This window comes from Trichomycterus rosablanca, chromosome 1 (assembly GCF_030014385.1).
Source record: "Trichomycterus rosablanca isolate fTriRos1 chromosome 1, fTriRos1.hap1, whole genome shotgun sequence".
NCBI lineage: Eukaryota > Metazoa > Chordata > Actinopteri > Siluriformes > Trichomycteridae > Trichomycterus > Trichomycterus rosablanca.
This window is the reverse complement of record NC_085988.1, coordinates 49,384,613-49,403,192: the sequence shown is the minus strand read 5'-3', so window position 1 is coordinate 49,403,192 and position 18,580 is coordinate 49,384,613. Positions and strand designations below refer to the sequence as shown.

The following is an 18,580-nucleotide window of genomic DNA, read 5'->3' as shown; positions in this document are numbered from 1 at the left end:
CATGTCAGCTGCTGGTGTTGGTCCACTGTGTTCTATCAAGGGCAGGGTCAATGCAGCTAGCTATCAGGAGATTTTGGAGCACTTCATGCTTCCATCTGCTGAAAAGCTTTATGGAGATGAAGATAAAATTTTTCAGCATGACCTGGCACCTGCTCACAGTGCCAAAACCACTGGTGAATGGTTTACTGACCATGGTATTACTGTGCTCAATTGGCCTGCCAACTCTCCTGACCTGAACCCCATAGAGAATCTGTGGGATATTGTGAAGAGAAAGTTGAGAGACACAAGACCCAACACTCTGGATGAGCTTAAGGCCGCTATCGAAGCATCCTGGGCCTCCATAACACCTCAGCAGTGCCACAGGCTGATTGCCTCCATGCCACGCCGCATTGAAGCAGTCATTTCTGCAAAAGGATTCCCGACCAAGTATTGAGTGCATAACTGAACATAATTATTTGAAGGTTGACTTTTTTTGTATTAAAAACACTTTTCTTTTATTGGTCGGATGAAATATGCTAAATTTTTTGAGATAGGAATTTTGGGTTTTCATGAGCTGTATGCCAAAATCATCAGTATTAAAACAATAAAAGACCTGAAATATTTCAGTTGGTGTGCAATGAATCTAAAATATATGAAAGTTTAATTTTTATCATTACATTATGGAAAATAATGAACTTTATCACAATATGCTAATTTTTTGAGAAGGACCTGTATATATATACAGTGTATCACAAAAGTGAGTACACCCCTCACATTTCTGCAAATATTTAAGTATATCTTTTCATGGGACAACACTGACAAAATGACACTTTGACACAATGAAAAGTAGTCTGTGTGCAGCTTATATAACAGTGTAAATGTATTCTTCCCTCAAAATAACTCAATATACAGCCATTAATGTCTAAACCACCAGCAACAAAAGTGAGTACACCCCTTAGTGAAAGTTCCTGAAGTGTCAATATTTTGTGTGGCCACCATTATTTCCCAGAACTGCCTTAACTCTCCTGGGCATGGAGTTTACCAGAGCTTCACAGGTTGCCACTGGAATGCTTTTCCACTCCTCCATGACGACATCACGGAGCTGGCGGATATTCGAGACTTTGCGCTCCTCCACCTTCCGCTTGAGGATGCCCCAAAGATGTTCTATTGGGTTTAGGTCTGGAGACATGCTTGGCCAGTCCATCACCTTTACCTTCAGCCTCTTCAATGAAGCAGTGGTCGTCTTAGAGGTGTGTTTGGGGTCATTATCATGCTGGAACACTGCCCTGCGACCCAGTTTCCGGAGGCAGGGGATCATGCTCTGCTTCAGTATTTCACAGTACATATTGGAGTTCATGTGTCCCTCAATGAAATGTAACTCCCCAACACCTGCTGCACTCATGCAGCCCCAGACCATGGCATTCCCACCACCATGCTTGACTGTAGGCATGACACACTTATCTTTGTACTCCTCACCTGATTGCCGCCACACATGCTTGAGACCATCTGAACCAAACAAATTAATCTTGGTCTCATTAGACCATAGGACATGGTTCCAGTAATCCATGTCCTTTGTTGACATGACTTCAGCAAACTGTTTGTGGGCTTTCTTGTGTAGAGACTTCAGAAGAGGCTTCCTTCTGGGGTGACAGCCATGCAGACCAATTTGATGTAGTGTGTGGCGTATGGTCTGAGCACTGACAGGCTGACCCCCCACCTTTTCAATCTCTGCAGCAATGCTGACAGCACTCCTGCGCCTATCTTTCAAAGACAGCAGTTGGATGTGACGCTGAGCACGTGCACTCAGCTTCTTTGGACGACCAACGTGAGGTTTGTTCTGAGTGGACCCTGCTCTTTTAAAACGCTGGATGATCTTGGCCACTGTGCTGCAGCTCAGTTTCAGGGTGTTGGCAATCTTTTTGTAGCCTTGGCCATCTTCATGTAGCGCAACAATTTGTCTTTTAAGATCCTCAGAGAGTTCTTTGCCATGAGGTGCCATGTTGGAACTTTCAGTGACCAGTATGAGAGAGTGTGAGAGCTGTACTACTAAATTGAACACACCTGCTCCCTATGCACATTTGAGACCTAGTAACACTAACAAATCACATGACATTTTGGAGGGAAAATGACAAGCGATGCTCAATTTGGACATTTAGGGGTGTAGTCTCTTAGGGGTGTACTCACTTTTGTTGCCGGTGGTTTAGACATTAATGGCTGTATATTGAGTTATTTTGAGGGAAGAATAAATTTACACTGTTATATGAGCTGCACACAGACTACTTTTCATTGTGTCAGTGTCATTTTGTCAGTGTTGTCCCATGAAAAGATATACTTAAATATCTGCAGAAATGTGAGGGGTGTACTCACTTTTGTGATCACAAAAGTGAGTACACCCCTCACATTTCTGCAGATATTTAAGTATATCTTTTCATGGGACAACACTGACAAAATGACACTTTGACACAATGAAAAGTAGTCTGTGTGCAGCTTATATAACAGTGTAAATTTATTCTTCCCTCAAAATAACTCAATACACAGCCATTAATGTCTAAACCACCGGCAACAAAAGTGAGTACACCCCTAAGAGACTACACCCCTAAATGTCCAAATTGAGCACTGCTTGTCATTTTCCCTCCAAAATGTCATGTGATTTGTTAGTGTTACTAGGTCTCAGGTGTGCATAGGGAGCAGGTGTGTTCAATTTAGTAGTACAGCTCTCACACTCTCTCATACTGGTCACTGAAAGTTCCAACATGGCACCTCATGGCAAAGAACTCTCTGAGGATCTTAAAAGACGAATTGTTGCGCTACATGAAGATGGCCAAGGCTACAAGAAGATTGCCAACACCCTGAAACTGAGCTGCAGCACAGTGGCCAAGATCATCCAGCGTTTTAAAAGAGCAGGGTCCACTCAGAACAGACCTCGCGTTGGTCGTCCAAAGAAGCTGAGTGCACGTGCTCAGCGTCACATCCACCTGCTGTCTTTGAAAGATAGGCGCAGGAGTGCTGTCAGCATTGCTGCAGAGATTGAAAAGGTGGGGGGTCAGCCTGTCAGTGCTCAGACCATACGCCGCACACTACATCAAATTGGTCTGCATGGCTGTCACCCCAGAAGGAAGCCTCTTCTGAAGTCTCTACACAAGAAAGCCCGCAAACAGTTTGCTGAAGACATGTCAACAAAGGACATGGATTACTGGAACCATGTCCTATGGTCTGATGAGACCAAGATTAATTTGTTTGGTTCAGATGGTCTCAAGCATGTGTGGCGGCAATCAGGTGAGGAGTACAAAGATAAGTGTGTCATGCCTACAGTCAAGCATGGTGGTGGGAATGCCATGGTCTGGGGCTGCATGAGTGCAGCAGGTGTTGGGGAGTTACATTTCATTGAGGGACACATGAACTCCAATATGTACTGTGAAATACTGAGCAGAGCATGATCCCTTCCCTCCGGAAACTGGGTCGCAGGTCAGTGTTCCAGCATGATAATGACCCCAAACACACCTCTAAGACGACCACTGCTTTATTGAAGAGGCTGAGGGTAAAGGTGATGGACTGGCCAAGCATGTCTCCAGACCTAAACCCAATAGAACATCTTTGGGGCATCCTCAAGCGGAAGGTGGAGGAGCGCAAAGTCTCGAATATCCGCCAGCTCCGTGATGTCGTCATGGAGGAGTGGAAAAGCATTCCAGTGGCAACCTGTGAAGCTCTGGTAAACTCCATGCCCAGGAGAGTTAAGGCAGTTCTGGGAAATAATGGTGGCCACACAAAATATTGACACTTCAGGAACTTTCACTAAGGGGTGTACTCACTTTTGTTGCCGATGGTTTAGACATTAATGGCTGTATATTGAGTTATTTTGAGGGAAGAATAAATTTACACTGTTATATAAGCTGCACACAGACTACTTTTCATTGTGTCAAAGTGTCATTTTGTCAGTGTTGTCCCATGAAAAGATATACTTAAATATCTGCAGAAATGTGAGGGGTGTACTCACTTTTGTGATACACTGTATATATATATATATATATATATATATAAAAAGAGAGAGAGAGAGAGAGAGACGGTCAGTCAACTTGTTCGTGACACGTGTTTCGCGAATTTCGGTTTGTAATCCGAAATTTGTTTGTACATTAAGTTGAAAAAGATCGTTCGTAACCTAAAATGTTTGTATGGTAAACCGTTCGTAACTCAAGGGTCCACTGTATAGCACAGGGTGCCACACAGCAAAAAGCATTTTTTGTCACTTTCTGTAGTTTGTTCCTAGGTAAGTGAATGAATGGAGAAATGGTTGATTCCCTGCAATACACTAGATCCCTGCCCACTGTGTATTCATGCCTCATGGCAATAGCAATAATCAGAGTGAAGCAAATATTGAAAATAAATAAATGTCAGCCAGACAGCTGAACTTTTTAGTAAAGTACGTTAGTGAAGTTTTTTTTTTTTTTTAAAGAAGAGGGCTTGTGAACATTGAGAGACACATTGTGCTTTCTGGTAGTGCGTGTTCTTTACATTACTGAAAGGTCACATCTCTACAGGGGGAAAAAAGATTACATTTGCTTTGTCTCTGGGATACAGAGACCTTGGGCTAGCAAAAGTGATAAAGAATTATAAATATTTCTCTTACTCATAGTCACAACGACACAGGTTCCCGTACTGCAATTTTTCCATTGTGCTACACATGTGATTTCAGGAATAAGTTGACTCGACTCATGTGGTGGTTCAACTCTTTTAGGCGAATTACATTTGCGTTGCAAATGTTTGTGTGTAAATATACACGTAGTTCACTGTGTCATTTGTCTTGTATTTGTAACATTGTATCTTGTATATTTGTAGCATTTAATCTTATATTCCTCAAGCGGTTCATTACCTGTCAAGAAGTTGACACTGTAAAGCAGCGATTACTAAACCTTTAAGTGTCTAAGCACTAGTGTTATTAATTTAACTGTTAGCTGCACTCCAAAAAGGCAATTATGATATGGCAAACCTTAACTATATAATCACAAACCTTTTGGGTAGGGAGAAAGGGTTGTTCTTTAGGATCTCCCTGTAGGGTGAATAGTTTGATTCTGTATAGGGCCTAACTAGATTGCCACAATCCCTGTTAACTCTTGCTGCCATGAGCATAGTTTACTGTGGGATTGGTGTTGCCAGTCAGTGTTGCCTTTTGCCACATGCACTATTTTAAATTTTAGGTTTCTTTAGTTTATTTTACTAGTTTTCTACTAGGGCGGCACAGTGGCTCGGTGGGTAGCACTGTCGCCTCACAGCAAGACGGTCCGGGTGCTTTCTGTGCAGAGTTTGCATGTTCTCCCCGTGCCTGTGTGAGTTTCCTCCGGGAGCTCCGGTTTCCTCCCACAGTCCAAAACATGCAGTCAGGTTAATTGGAGACACTGAATTGCCCTATAGGTGAATGGGTGTGTGTATGAGTGTGAGTGTATGTGTATGTGTTTCTGCCCTGCAATGGACTGGTGCCCCGTCCAGGGTGTTACTGACAACTACTACTATTTCCACCTAATAGCAACAATAATAATAATAATAAAATTTAGTGACAAGAAAATTTAAATTCAATTAAAAAGGTAAATACAAACATAATTTAATTTTCAAAAAATTAAAAAATACAATAAAAATAAATCATAATTTAAACAATCTAAATAAATAAATAACCTTAATGCACTACCAAAAACAATTACAGTGTATCACAAAAGTGAGTACACCCCTCACATTTCTGCAGATATTTAAGTATATCTTTTCATGGGACAACATTGACAAAATGACACTTTGACACAATGAAAAGTAGTCTGTGTGCAGCTTATATAACAGTGTAAATTTATTCTTCCCTCAAAATAACTCAATATACAGCCATTAATGTCTAAACCACCGGCAACATAAGTGAGTACACCCCTTAGTGAAAGTTCCTGAAGTGTCAATATTTTGTGTGGCCACCATTATTTCCCAGAACTGCCTTAACTCTCCTGGGCATGGAGTTTACCAGAGCTTCACAGGTTGCCACTGGAATGCTTTTCCACTCCTCCATGACGACATCACGGAGCTGGCGGATATTCGAGACTTTGCGCTCCTCCACCTTCCGCTTGAGGATGCCCCAAAGATGTTCTTTTGGGTTTAGGTCTGGAGACATGCTTGGCCAGTCCATCACCTTATTCCTCAGCCTCTTCAATAAAGCAGTGGTCGTCTTAGAGGTGTGTTTGGGGTCATTATCATGCTGGAACACTGCCCTGCGACCCAGTTTCCGGAGGGAGGGGATCATGCTCTGCTTCAGTATTTCACAGTACATATTGGAGTTCATGTGTCCCTCAATGGAATGTAACTCCCCAACACCTGCTGCACTCATGCAGCCCCAGACCATGGCATTCCCACCACCATGCTTGACTGTAGGCATGACACACTTATCTTTGTACTCCTCACCTGATTGCTGCCACACATGCTTGAGACCATCTGAACCAAACAAATTAATCTTGGTCTCATCAGACCATAGGACATGGTTCCAGTAATCCATGTCCTTTGTTGACATGTCTTCAGCAAACTGTTTGCGGACTTTCTTGTGTAGAGACTTCAGAAGAGGCTTCCTTCTGGGGTGACAGCCATGCAGACCAATTTGATGTAGTGTGCGGCGTATGGTCTGAGCACTGACAGGCTGACCCCCCACCTTTTCAATCTCTGCAGCAATGCTGACAGCACTCCTGCGCCTATCTTTCAAAGACAGCAGTTGGATGTGACGCTGAGCACGTGCACTCAGCTTCTTTGGACGACCAACGCGAGGTCTGTTCTGAGTGGACCCTGCTCTTTTAAAACGCTGGATGATCTTGGCCACTGTGCTGCAGCTCAGTTTCAGGGTGTTGGCAATGTTCTTGTAGCCTTGGCCATCTTCATGTAGCGCAACAATTCGTCTTTTAAGATCCTCAGAGAGTTCTTTGCCATGAGGTGCCATGTTGGAACTTTCAGTGACCAGTATGAGAGAGTGTGAGAGCTGTACTACTAAATTGAACACACCTGCTCCCTATGCACACCTGAGACCTAGTAACACTAACAAATCACATGACATTTTGTAGGGAAAATGACAAGCAGTGCTCAATTTGGACATTTAGGGGTGTAGTCTCTTAGGGGTGTACTCACTTTTGTTGCCGGTGGTTTAGACATTAATGGCTGTATATTGAGTTATTTTGAGGGAAGAATAAATTTACACTGTTATATAAGCTGCACACAGACTACTTTTCATTGTGTCAAAGTGTCATTTTGTCAGTGTTGTCCCATGAAAAGATATACTTAAATATCTGCAGAAATGTGAGGGGTGTACTCACTTTTGTGATACACTGTATATTGAGTTTTTTTAGGTGGCACATGGCTCTCCCTGACCCTTTGGATTAAGTGGGTACTAAACGTGAATTAATAAATAAATAAATGTGTAAATCATGATTTTATGTAAGGAATTTAACATTAACCAACTGGCTGTTTAGGTCAAGCTAATAAATATCACACTTGATTATTTTAATGAAATTAGGAAGACAAAAGTTGATGCAGTTAATGCAATAAGTAAATATGATTAAATTAAATAAGATTTATTTGTGCAGCACTAATACAAGATGTCTCTAGCTTGGCTTCTGTGCCCATGCACATGTGCACCTGTTTTATCTGTGCAATAACTGGACTTTGCCAGCAAGGAGATCCTAGGGAGAATCTCTGCTGGTGTGTCCTGTCTTAACTGTCACCCCGGGTCTGACAGGCACACATTCGTATTAATCACTGGCTGTCTTTGGCGTATGATGCAGCACAGACGAGCATGCTGTCTACATCCTACCAAAGGCATTCAGCATTTAAAATGCTAGCCCTGCCGTTGTACCAGACGGATTAACTGCATGACTAATCCGCATAATACTAAGGCATGCCTTATTCACAGGATTAAAATGCACCGATTTTAACAATGCAGTACAAACCGAAGCATTAGGACAAGAATATAGCTTAGTTTTAGGTGTTTCGTTCCCATAATGACCTGTTCCTGCCTTAGTTCTACGGCATGATTGGTAAATCTTTATGAAGTGCAATACATTTGCACGGACATCCTATAATTCATAGCTGGCTGGCTGCCACATGCTTTACCTTAGTAAGTAGTAAAACGGACAAAGCGGCTGGGTGAAGATCACACATGCGTTTTCTAAAGGTTCATGCTCACTGGTGGATGCCGAATTTTTGCTGCCCAAAGCTGGGACAACCGAAATGTCACACTTAGGTGCCAACCAATAGCAGCTCCTTCATCTGAGACCCCATGCAAAAAAGAGGGACCATGGTATCAGCCTGCTAAAAATACAACCTAGACACCGAGCTGTGAGGGAAGGAGATAGACTTTAACACAGGTGGAGGCAACAAGACTTTTTTCAGTCCCAGTTGCTACAGCTTGAAATATTTTTCTAGTTAATTTCCTCTTATGATTCACAACTATGGTGTCTATATTTTATACCATTAGGTCATCACAGCATGCACATTGGTCACATTTATCCTACACTGAAAATTACTATTATAAAAGACCAGTTATTGTGCATTAACTTGACAAAAATGTAAATATGACCAAATAAGACCTTAATATTTAGGGATATCTTTTTGTAGACTAGTTTTAATACAACCCCAAATCAGAAAATGTTGGAATAGTATGTAAAATGCTGATTTTAATAATTGTAGTGCTTATTTGACTTGAAGATTGCAGACAGTATAAACCCAAGATATTTAATGTTTTGTCCTGTCAGCTTTGTTCATTTGTTAATATAAATCCATTCCTGCATTTCAGGCCTGCAACACATTCTTAAAAAGTTAAGATGGGGCAATTTAGGTATCGTAATGAGGGGGAAAAAAACTGTTTGCAGGCATGTTTGCGGGAAGAATGAAACAAAATAACACCTGAAACACTTAATCGCTTGGTATCCTCAGTGCCAAAATGTATTTTAAGCGTCAAAGTTGAAATTGACTAGACAAAACATGAAATAAATGTCTTGGGTTTGCACTTCAATGAATACAAGTCAAAGTAAATGTAAAAAACACAATTTGTATTGTCCATACTGTCCCAACTTTTTCTGATTTGGGGTTGTACATTTGTATTTAGTTTTATTCTTTGTTTTAGTAATCTAACAGGAATAACTGTGAAAAAGTATTATCCTTGTTTTTTCTTTGCAATAAAGAAGCTTGTGTTGATTTGGAAAAAATCCCTGGTTTGGTAAAAACTGATTTTGTTGTATAGATACCAAATCAGTGCTCTCAGATCAACTGGACAAAGTTCTTTAGGCTGTTCTTAACAATAAACTTTAGGCACGTTAAACACAGTATGGGAGCTGCAGTGCCACACCTCCGACAAGCTGTCTGATGCAACTCTCTCCTGCCCTTTCATAAGCTTCAAACACATCTAGTTAATCTGAAGCGCCAGGTCCCGCCCTCGTGTGTGTGTGTGTGTGTGTGTGTGTGTGTGTGTGTGTGTGTGTGTGTGAGTGACTATGGTTTGTCCTCACTTCTGGTTGGTAAACTCCTCCCCCAGTTCCCACTGAGCAGATCAGCGCTGGTCTTGTGATCCGGCTTCAGCTCATAGACTGCTTAGAACAGTTTGTTAGCACCTGCTCCTACTCTAGTACACTATGTGCTAGAGTACACTATGTGTATGTGGTTACCCCTCTTAATTATTAAATTCAGGTGTTTCAACCACACCCATTGCCTAATTAGTTGTATAAAATACATTATATGGTTCCATCTTTGTGGCAACAAAAATAGTAAGAGAGAAGTCTATAAAGACTGGAGTGAGAGTTTATAGAGAGTCTTGACTTGGGTTGGATGAAGTGTCAATTTTAACCCAGACCTTCCTGTCCAGTGTTAGTGTCTTACTTCAGGAGTGTTCTCCTGACTTTATGAGCAGAAATTCCCACAAGCGCCAGAATATTGAGGCCTCAAAGGTTGGGCAAAGTACATATTAATACCCATGGATCTTGAATTTAATGTTTAATTTAATTAACAAGCTCACGGTTTGATGTTTACATACCATTCACATTGACCATATACATTGGAGGATAATAGTGCTGGTGGACATAGTTCTGTCTGCAACTTTGTCCTTTGCATCTTGATTTAAAAAATACCATTATTTTGTTCAGTCATGCAGTAGTGCCTGAAAATGTAGTTAAAATAATTGACCTAAACAGTTACCCAAACTAATTGATAATTTAGTCACTTCCTTTAAATGTAGTAGTAGTAACTGTAATTCACTGACATGTTTAAAATATTGTAAATATAGATTTACCTCATTTTGTTTATGGTTCCCACAACTGTTGGAGACGGGTTGTACTTTTCACTTGGCAAGAAAGAAAACAGCCCCACTTTTTTAAATAAGAAGTACATATTATCTCAATATCCTTTACCAGTATCCTACCAAAGCTTTTTATTAGACTATAAATCCAGGTTTAGATTTCAGCAATGCACCTGTTTTTTTCATTTTTTACTCTGTTTACCACAAATCCACAATATCCTGTATCTTAAATGGCATAAATGCTGACTTTTTGAAAGACTTAAGACTAAAGCTTACAATATAACAGAATACCATTTTCTACAGCATTAGGACACCCTTGCCTTATTCGGGAACTATATAATAGGTAGTAGCAGTTTCATACAGTTCCAAAAAGTTTGGACACCGCTTGTCATGTTATGTTTTATCTCTGTTCTAAATAAAGACGAGTTAACATTCTGTTGTGCCAGATGCCCTTTCTGACACAACCTGCCCATTTTTTTAATCTGGGCTTAGGACCGGCACTGAGAGTGCATTGACAAATGCACTTCCTATGGCTAGGCTGTTCTGCACCCACCCCTAGACATAGGGGTTAATTTTTTCTATGTTGGTCCCCCTTTTGCTGTCAAAACAGCCATGCAACCACGATGCACTGTGTATTCTGACACCTTTCTATCAGAACCAGCATTAACTTCTTCAGCAATTTGAGCTACAGTAGCCCTGTCACTGGTTTACCACTGTTCCTTCCTTGGACCACTTTTGATAGATACTGACCACTGCAGACCGGGAACACCCCACAAGAGCGGCAGTTTTGGAGATGCTCTGACACAGCCGTCTAGCCGTCGCACTTTGGTCCTTGTCAAACTCGCTCAAATCCTTAGGCTTGTCCATTTTTTCTGCTTCTAACACATCAACTTTGAGGATAAAATGTTTACTTGCTGCCTAATATATCCCACCTACTAACAGATAAAGAGATAATCTGTGTTATTCACTTCACCTGTCAGTGGTCATAATTTTATGCCTGGTAGGTGTATTTAAATGTGTTTCAGGTAGAAGATGTATTCATTTATTTGCACTTAGAACGTCAACAAAATGTCTAAACTTTTGCCTGTGCAACACTTGTACATGTTTTACTCTACATACTGACCTGTGCTTCTCTCTGTGTCTCTTTTTTGTTGTTAGATTCGCTCATCTATCACCACACTGCTTTTTCCTGGTCGAGAATTCAGCTGGATCCGGCACATCCTCATCGCCGCCGCCATCCTGATGTTTAACAATCTCCTTGTGATCTTTGTTCCAACCATCAGAGATATTTTTGGCTTCATAGGTGAGTCAGAATGTTCCACAGTCCACTCACATATCTGTCATACATCTTCATCAAAACCATTATTGTGTGTTCTTAATATATAATTATTGAGATCATAGATACCTCTAGGTTTCCTGTGTGACTAATTGTTGAAAGTACAGATTGTGAGGCTGGTCTGACCTACGAAAATAAACAAAAGAATGTGGTGAAGTCAGTTATGGTCAAGGAGACACTGCTTATCAGTCAGTGTGTTTGCATGCACAGAATAATTAGATAACTAAAAAAAAATTTATATTCACAATTGGAGATACATGCACATGGAGTTTAAATTCCATTGGAAACACATATTAAATCAGATAAATGTACTTCACGAAGAGCTTGAAGTTTAAGGTGCTTTATGTTAATCAATTATAGGTTCAAATGTCTAACACCTGCACTTCTGATAACGGAAAGGCACAGGTCCAGATATTTCACTCAGCCATTTCACAGCTGCATCTTTATTATGTACTAAATATTTTGGTTAATTCAGTTTCCCATATAGCAGTGGCAGCTTTACTTCTCGTTTAAAATAACTGTTTATTTTATTTTAATCTCGTTTAAAAGTTATTTTTATTATTTTAACAAACTGGTAGCACCTCATACTGATTTTAGTAATGCACAACATTAGTCAATCCATTATCTTGTATATTTCTTTTTCTGTTGTTGCATGTTTAACAAAGATTATTTGTTACATACTCAGAATAAACTGATTTAGGCTAAACTCTCATTACTTAATCAAACTTCTTAAAATTAGAGAATAGTAATATACTATACAGTTATACACTGATCAGCCATAACATTAAAACCACCTCCTTGTTTCTACACTCACTGTCCATTTTATCAGCTCCACTTACCATATAGAAGCACTTTGTAGTTCTACAATTACTGACTGTAGTCCATCTGTTTCTCTACATACTTTTTAACCTGTTTCACCCTGTTCTTCAATGGTCAGGACTACCACAGAGTAGGTAATATTTAGGTGGTGGATGATTCTCAGCACTGCAGTGACACTGACATGGTGGTGGTGTGTTAGTGTGTGTTGTGCTGGTATGAGTGGATCAGACACACGTGTCCACTCACTGTCCACTCTATTAGACACTCCTACCTAGTTGGTCCACCTTGAAGTTGTAAAGTCAGAGACGATTGCTCATCTATTGCTTGCTGTTTGAGTTGGTCATCTTCTAGACCTTCATCGGTGGTCAAAGGACGCTGCCCATGGGGTGCTGTTGGCGGGATATTTTTGGTTAGTGGACTATTCTCAGTCCAGCAGTGACAGTGAGGTGTTTAAAAACTTCATCAGCACTGCTGTGTCTTATTCACTCATACCAGCACAACACACACTAACACACCACCACCATGTCAGTGTCACTTAAGTGCTGAGAATGATCCACCTCCCAAATAATACCTACCCCACTGTGGTGGTCCTGTGGGGGTCCTGACCATTGAAGAACAGCATGAAAGGGGGCTAACAAAGCATGCAGAGAAACAGATGGACTACAGTCAGTAATTGTAAAACTACAAAGTGTTTTTATATGGTAAGTGGAGCTGATAAAATGGACAATTTGCGTAGAAACAAGGAGGTGGTTTTAATGTTATGGCTGATCGGTGTACATGTAAACTCATGAAGCTGTACATACTGCACAGTTTCTGCCCACTCTCATGAACAATGTGGATGCAGTTTTCTTTATAGGCAACTCAATAAGGATCACATAAACCATAGGAAGATGCATTAAAAGGCTGAAGATATAGTACATATCACATATGCATATTTTATTTTAGAGTTTAAGGTTTGGGAAACTAGCTGCTTAGGCTTTTTTAACGGTTCAACTGCCTTTTAATTCGCTTTCGTCTCAAGCGGACTACAAATCCCAAGAGCTTCAGTGCTCATCTGCACTAAAGTTTATGCGCTAAAGCAGCTGACTCCTGGGGCTATTTAACCAACCCTGGAGTTTAATTCTTTGCTGAGTCACTGAACTTGGATGACCCAGGCGGTAAGGTAGTGGCCGGTGTTGCATATTACCCCATTCAAAATTACTAAAGAAACTTGAGAGAACTATCTGTGTTGAGAATATCTATATAAGCAATCTATCAGATCAATAAAGAACAATTCTTACACCAGTGCACACCTTCCATCAGGGGATCCTAACGCATCTGTAGGGGCTTGTAGTACATCTTAAATTACCTGGTATTTGTTAATAATAAAGACTAGTTACTAAAAGAGTAAGAGAGATTATTAGAAAAATCAAGTTATGCCTGCTAGGGTTTTCATTTCCACTCTTGTTTCTTACATAGGCTCCTCTGCTGCCACGATGCTGATCTTTATCCTACCTGCTGCCTTCTATCTGCGCCTGGTGAAAAGTATACCATTCAGATCCACCCAAAAGATATCCGTAAGTCTGTTTTAAAACTGGAACATTAACACAATGTTTTCATTGTTATTTACAATTTTTGTAAGCTAGTCTAACACTGCACCATCACATTCTGTCTTAATGCAGAATAATGCCAAATAAAGAGAAGACATTTTTGTGTCTAACCTTAGAGTCTGCATGTAGTTAGTAGTAGCCACTCACTGTATCTTGTTCTGTGTCCACAGGCAGCCATTTTCCTGACAGTCGGCGTTGTCTTTATGATCGGCAGCTTGTCTCTCATCATCCTCGACTGGATCCATAATCCCCCAGGCTCTGGAGGTGGCCACTAAACTTCCCCAAAGTCGCTGACTGAGGTTTACAATACGCAATGTGACAGTCACATTGCCGAGTTCACCCTCGAACACAGTATTACCAACAGACGTTCAGCCATCAGAATCTTTCTCTGTCTCTCTGTTTTACTGATATCATTACACATCATCTGTATGTGCCATTTGCCTCGTTTTAGATCAGATCCTGTAGTACTTTAGTGCATAGTGAATGTAGATTGATGCTGAGAATTACTAAAAATGTTCATACTTGCATTGCAGCACATTTGAATAGGTAATGTCACAGAGTTCTTGCTTTGGAAAAGAGATAGAAAGAGATGCAAAAAAAAAAAACACTGAGTCTGACTCAGCTGCCTCAAAAGAAATGGCCACCTCTTCTTTAGGAGGTCATTTTTAGGTTGTATAAAGAGCACTTTTAGATTGCGTTTTAATATTTTTTATATGTGTTCACAAGCAGGTGAATTCACTCGAACACACATGCTAACAAAGACGTTTTTTAACTAACATCAGTGTTTATACATGTCATAGAGCATTTCTTGTTTAGGCCATAATCTATTTTTAAAAAGAATTTTCATATTATATTGCTGATGGTAGTTTAATCTGATCAATCACATTATTATCTTGTTTGCAGACTTGTAAAGTCCTAAGCTGTTTTTATCTCAAGGGAAATGTTCCAGTTTAGTGTTTCCACTCAAGAGAATTAGAAAATCCTTGAGTTAAGAGTCATATCCGCTTATATTATGCTGGATGCATAGTGTCAGTAAGACAAACTGAATATGTGATTCAGTTGACGTGATGGCTTCAGAAACATTCGCCTAAATGCTGAGTCCACCTGCATTTCAGCTCCGATGCTGTCACTTTGACTCCGGGCATGGAACAAAAATAAAATGGCTGACATTGACATTGAGAACTTGATGCCTGGAAGGCCTGTACAGTATAGTCATCGACCACTCTGAACCTCACATACCAGTTAACTTGACTAGTGCTTTATTCTGAATGTAAGGGAGTGATTGCTTTCAGATCTGATGATAAAATTCCTAAAATTTTCTAATGTACTGTACTGCAGTGCCCTGCATCATGGTCCTGACACAACAGCTTGTGGAGCAGGATTGATTCAGAGAGTTACGGGTGGTAGCACGGTCCCACAAGTGACACCTATGACGATAATTCAACAAAACATCCTCTAAAATGCTTAAATAGTCATTGGGCTCAAATGAACCGTATGCCGTCAATCAATTGTGAACATTACTGAAGAGCCAATCAAAGACAAACAGTACTGAAGAGCCATTGGTGGAGTTAAAAAAAAACACAGGTCACAGGTGCAGGGAAATGCAGAGCTTTTTGTTTTTATTGTGTTAATTCTGCACTTAATTTAATAAAATTCGAACTCTATTTTTAATCCTGTCCCCTTACTTTTATAGATCGCTTCTTCCAACCCCCTCTGCCACAATGAAACGACATACAGTAGATCTAAATGAAAGGCTTATCCACCACTAGTAAATATATGAAATGCATTTGTTTGAGACAGGACGCAAGGATACAGGCTAAACATAGCCATCACAGTGTGGGAGCACACACTACAGTATTGTACTGTACAGCTCCTCAAATTTCAAACATTTACTGTGCGTATGTCTACTGAAGGTTTGCCATAGTCACAGCTTCCCTTATATCGGGCTATAAAAAGGGGTTAAAATAGTAAACATCCAGACCAGTTTTCCCGTTATAAGACTATTTGGTAGGCATTACTGTCTTTTTGCAAGTTTTTTAAAATGCTTGTGATCATGTACACTGTAAAATATATCAGTAGATCAAACTGAAAAATACAGTCAGGTGACAAATGATCCCAAAAAACATCTGTGGTAATGAACTGTCATTAGCACAGATGACTACACTGATGAAATTGAGCATTGATTCTCTAAAAGATGTTTCGTCTGAGGTTTTGATGATGGTGGTTGAGAGAGCTGTGTATTACCCCACACATCAAACCAAAATTTCCCTCAGCTTTCCAACCCAATTAAGATCTGGTGAGTGTAAAGCCCCACCACCTGATAAACATCATTTTTTGTAGTGAGGATAGGGACACTGACATTCTGAAAGAGATCGTTCCCATAAGTATAGAAATGGCAGAACAACCTCTTGGATGAGGTATGTTCAGTATAATAGAACTATTAACGCTTCACGACTTTAGTTCTGTAAAACTAGACTCTGGCCCCCAGGTGGCGCAGCGGGATATTCCGCTGGCACACCAGCACTGAGTTACTAAACTCCTCGGTTCGAAACTCAGTGTTGCCATCTAGCGGGCATGATTGGTAGTGCCTGCAGCAGATACTAATTGGCCACCGTATCTGCAGCGTGGGGGCCGGACTATGTGTGGGTGGGTGGGTAGGGCTTCATACACTGTGTAAGGACCCTGATTGGCGGAAAGACGCCTGTGCAGAATGCAGGGGCGAAAAAAAGCTGTGCATGTGTCAAAAGAGGCGTGCACAGCGACGTGCTCTCCTCGGATTCAATCTGGTATCTCTCGGCAGCAGAAGAAAAAAAATTTGAGCACGCTAAATCGGGAGGAAAATGGGGAGAAAATGCATTAAAAAAAACTAGACTCTGACACCCGTGCTTCAGGGGGACAATTGGACCCAAACCATGCAGTACCCCTGTCTGAAAGCATTTGTCCTTATGTTTCCCAACACATTTAATCAGATTATGGTTTTCATTTGTCACCTGTCTGTATGTCAGATCTGACCTGATGTCATTCCCGGCTCCTTATTAATCTGGACACCCCCAGCTCCAATACTTCACTTTTATTGTTCTTAAAGGAACTAGTTTGACAGGTTTTGCATGGTAGAAGTTCATCTTAGTCTCCTATATATTTATGTTGTGCCGTGCCTTGCTGTATTGCCTTACTGGTTTATTCCGTAGCTCCTTTGCCTTTTCGGAGAGGAGTTGTCTCCATGTTTGGTGCAGAGACCATTTTGCCAGACAAACCAAACACTGCAAATTTGACCGAGTGTGTTTTTTGTTACTATTCAGCCAAAGTGGACAATATTTATAGATCGTTTGTTGATCTACTTAGACGAATGGATATTTCAAATGAAATGGTATATTTTGCTCATGTTTTGGAACACAAACTTTTGTCTTTTTTGACGGTTGTATATTCATTGTAAATAATCTCCTATCTATTAGGTAAAACTTATGAGTTGTTTAAGGGTGCAAAGGGATATCATCTCAAGTGTTTATCAATACAGTTTTAGCATTATGTATTTTAGATACTGGTGTTTGGTACAGTCTACTAACGTTTTTTTCTTTCTATTTTGAGCTTGCTTTGTAAATTTTGTGAAAAGGATTATTGTATTTCTATTGTTCATTGTCCTCCTTGGCCATTTTTATGAATCAACAAAAACGTGAAACCTTTTTATCCTACTTGTCAGCTCATGATGGTACATTTAATGATAGACACATTGTTGTTCATGTGAAGTTCTGAGTATCTTCCTTGTCCATTTCATTTTAAAACACTTTTTGTACATTTGTAAACTTACCTGCAATGTCTTGAGTAAACTAACATAAAGCTTGGTCCAGTCCTTCTGTACATGAGCAGAAAAATGCTGAAACATGCTGTAGTTCATCTTGCACGCATGTGTGTGCTCAGTGTGTTGAACTCATTCTGGATGGGCTTTAGCTTTGTGCCTTAATTATTCTTCAGGTCTTTAACAAGAGCGAGTCAGCTTTACTTGTTGAGGAGCCTATACTGATTTTTCCAGTACCTCAGAATGAAATATTTATTGCTGTATGTAATGCTAACTTTGATTAAACTTTTAAAGCGCTGATCGCACAAAGCTAAAAGCCGAAAGCACCTCCGCAATTGAAGCCCGACCCCACAGCTAGAGCTCGACCCGTCTTCCTAAATGTTCTAACAGTGCCATCTGACCCGCAAGAAGCACTAGCACACTGCTGGCCAAGCAGAATCTGCCTCCTGTGGATCAACCATGCGTGATTTGCATATTGAACATGTCAAAGGTTTTTTTGTATTGATTGATATTATGTAATGCAAAAAATAAACAAGATCAAAAATCATAATTGTGGTGTCCAGATGTTGTTATTTTTGGCTCATGTAATGATGTGGTTCTTCTGACAGGTTTCGTGGGCAGCTGTTACACACAAAAAATTACAAAGCAATTTTTGAATTTAGGAGCATTTCAGTACATATACAATATGACCAAAAGTATGTGGACACCTGCAGATATTCCATTCAAAAACCATGGGAATCACTGTATCTTTGCATCCCAGAGATGTTCACAAGTCA

General features: G+C 40.3%; 1 protein-coding gene across 2 annotated transcripts in view; it reads left to right on the top strand.

The window, feature by feature from the left end:
- The window catches only part of slc38a4 (solute carrier family 38 member 4), a 61,169-nt gene extending 42,815 nt beyond the window's left edge, over positions 1–18,354 (top strand). For both annotated transcript variants that reach the window (XM_062993968.1, XM_062993959.1), the window contains exons 14-16: positions 11,426–11,570; positions 13,881–13,978; positions 14,182–18,354. In XM_062993968.1, coding sequence (XP_062850038.1) covers positions 11,426–11,570; positions 13,881–13,978; positions 14,182–14,286 — 348 coding nt within the window. In that variant the 3' untranslated portion in view covers positions 14,287–18,354. The remainder of the gene's footprint in view (positions 1–11,425; positions 11,571–13,880; positions 13,979–14,181) is intronic.
- The last annotated feature ends 226 nt before the right edge of the window (positions 18,355–18,580 follow it).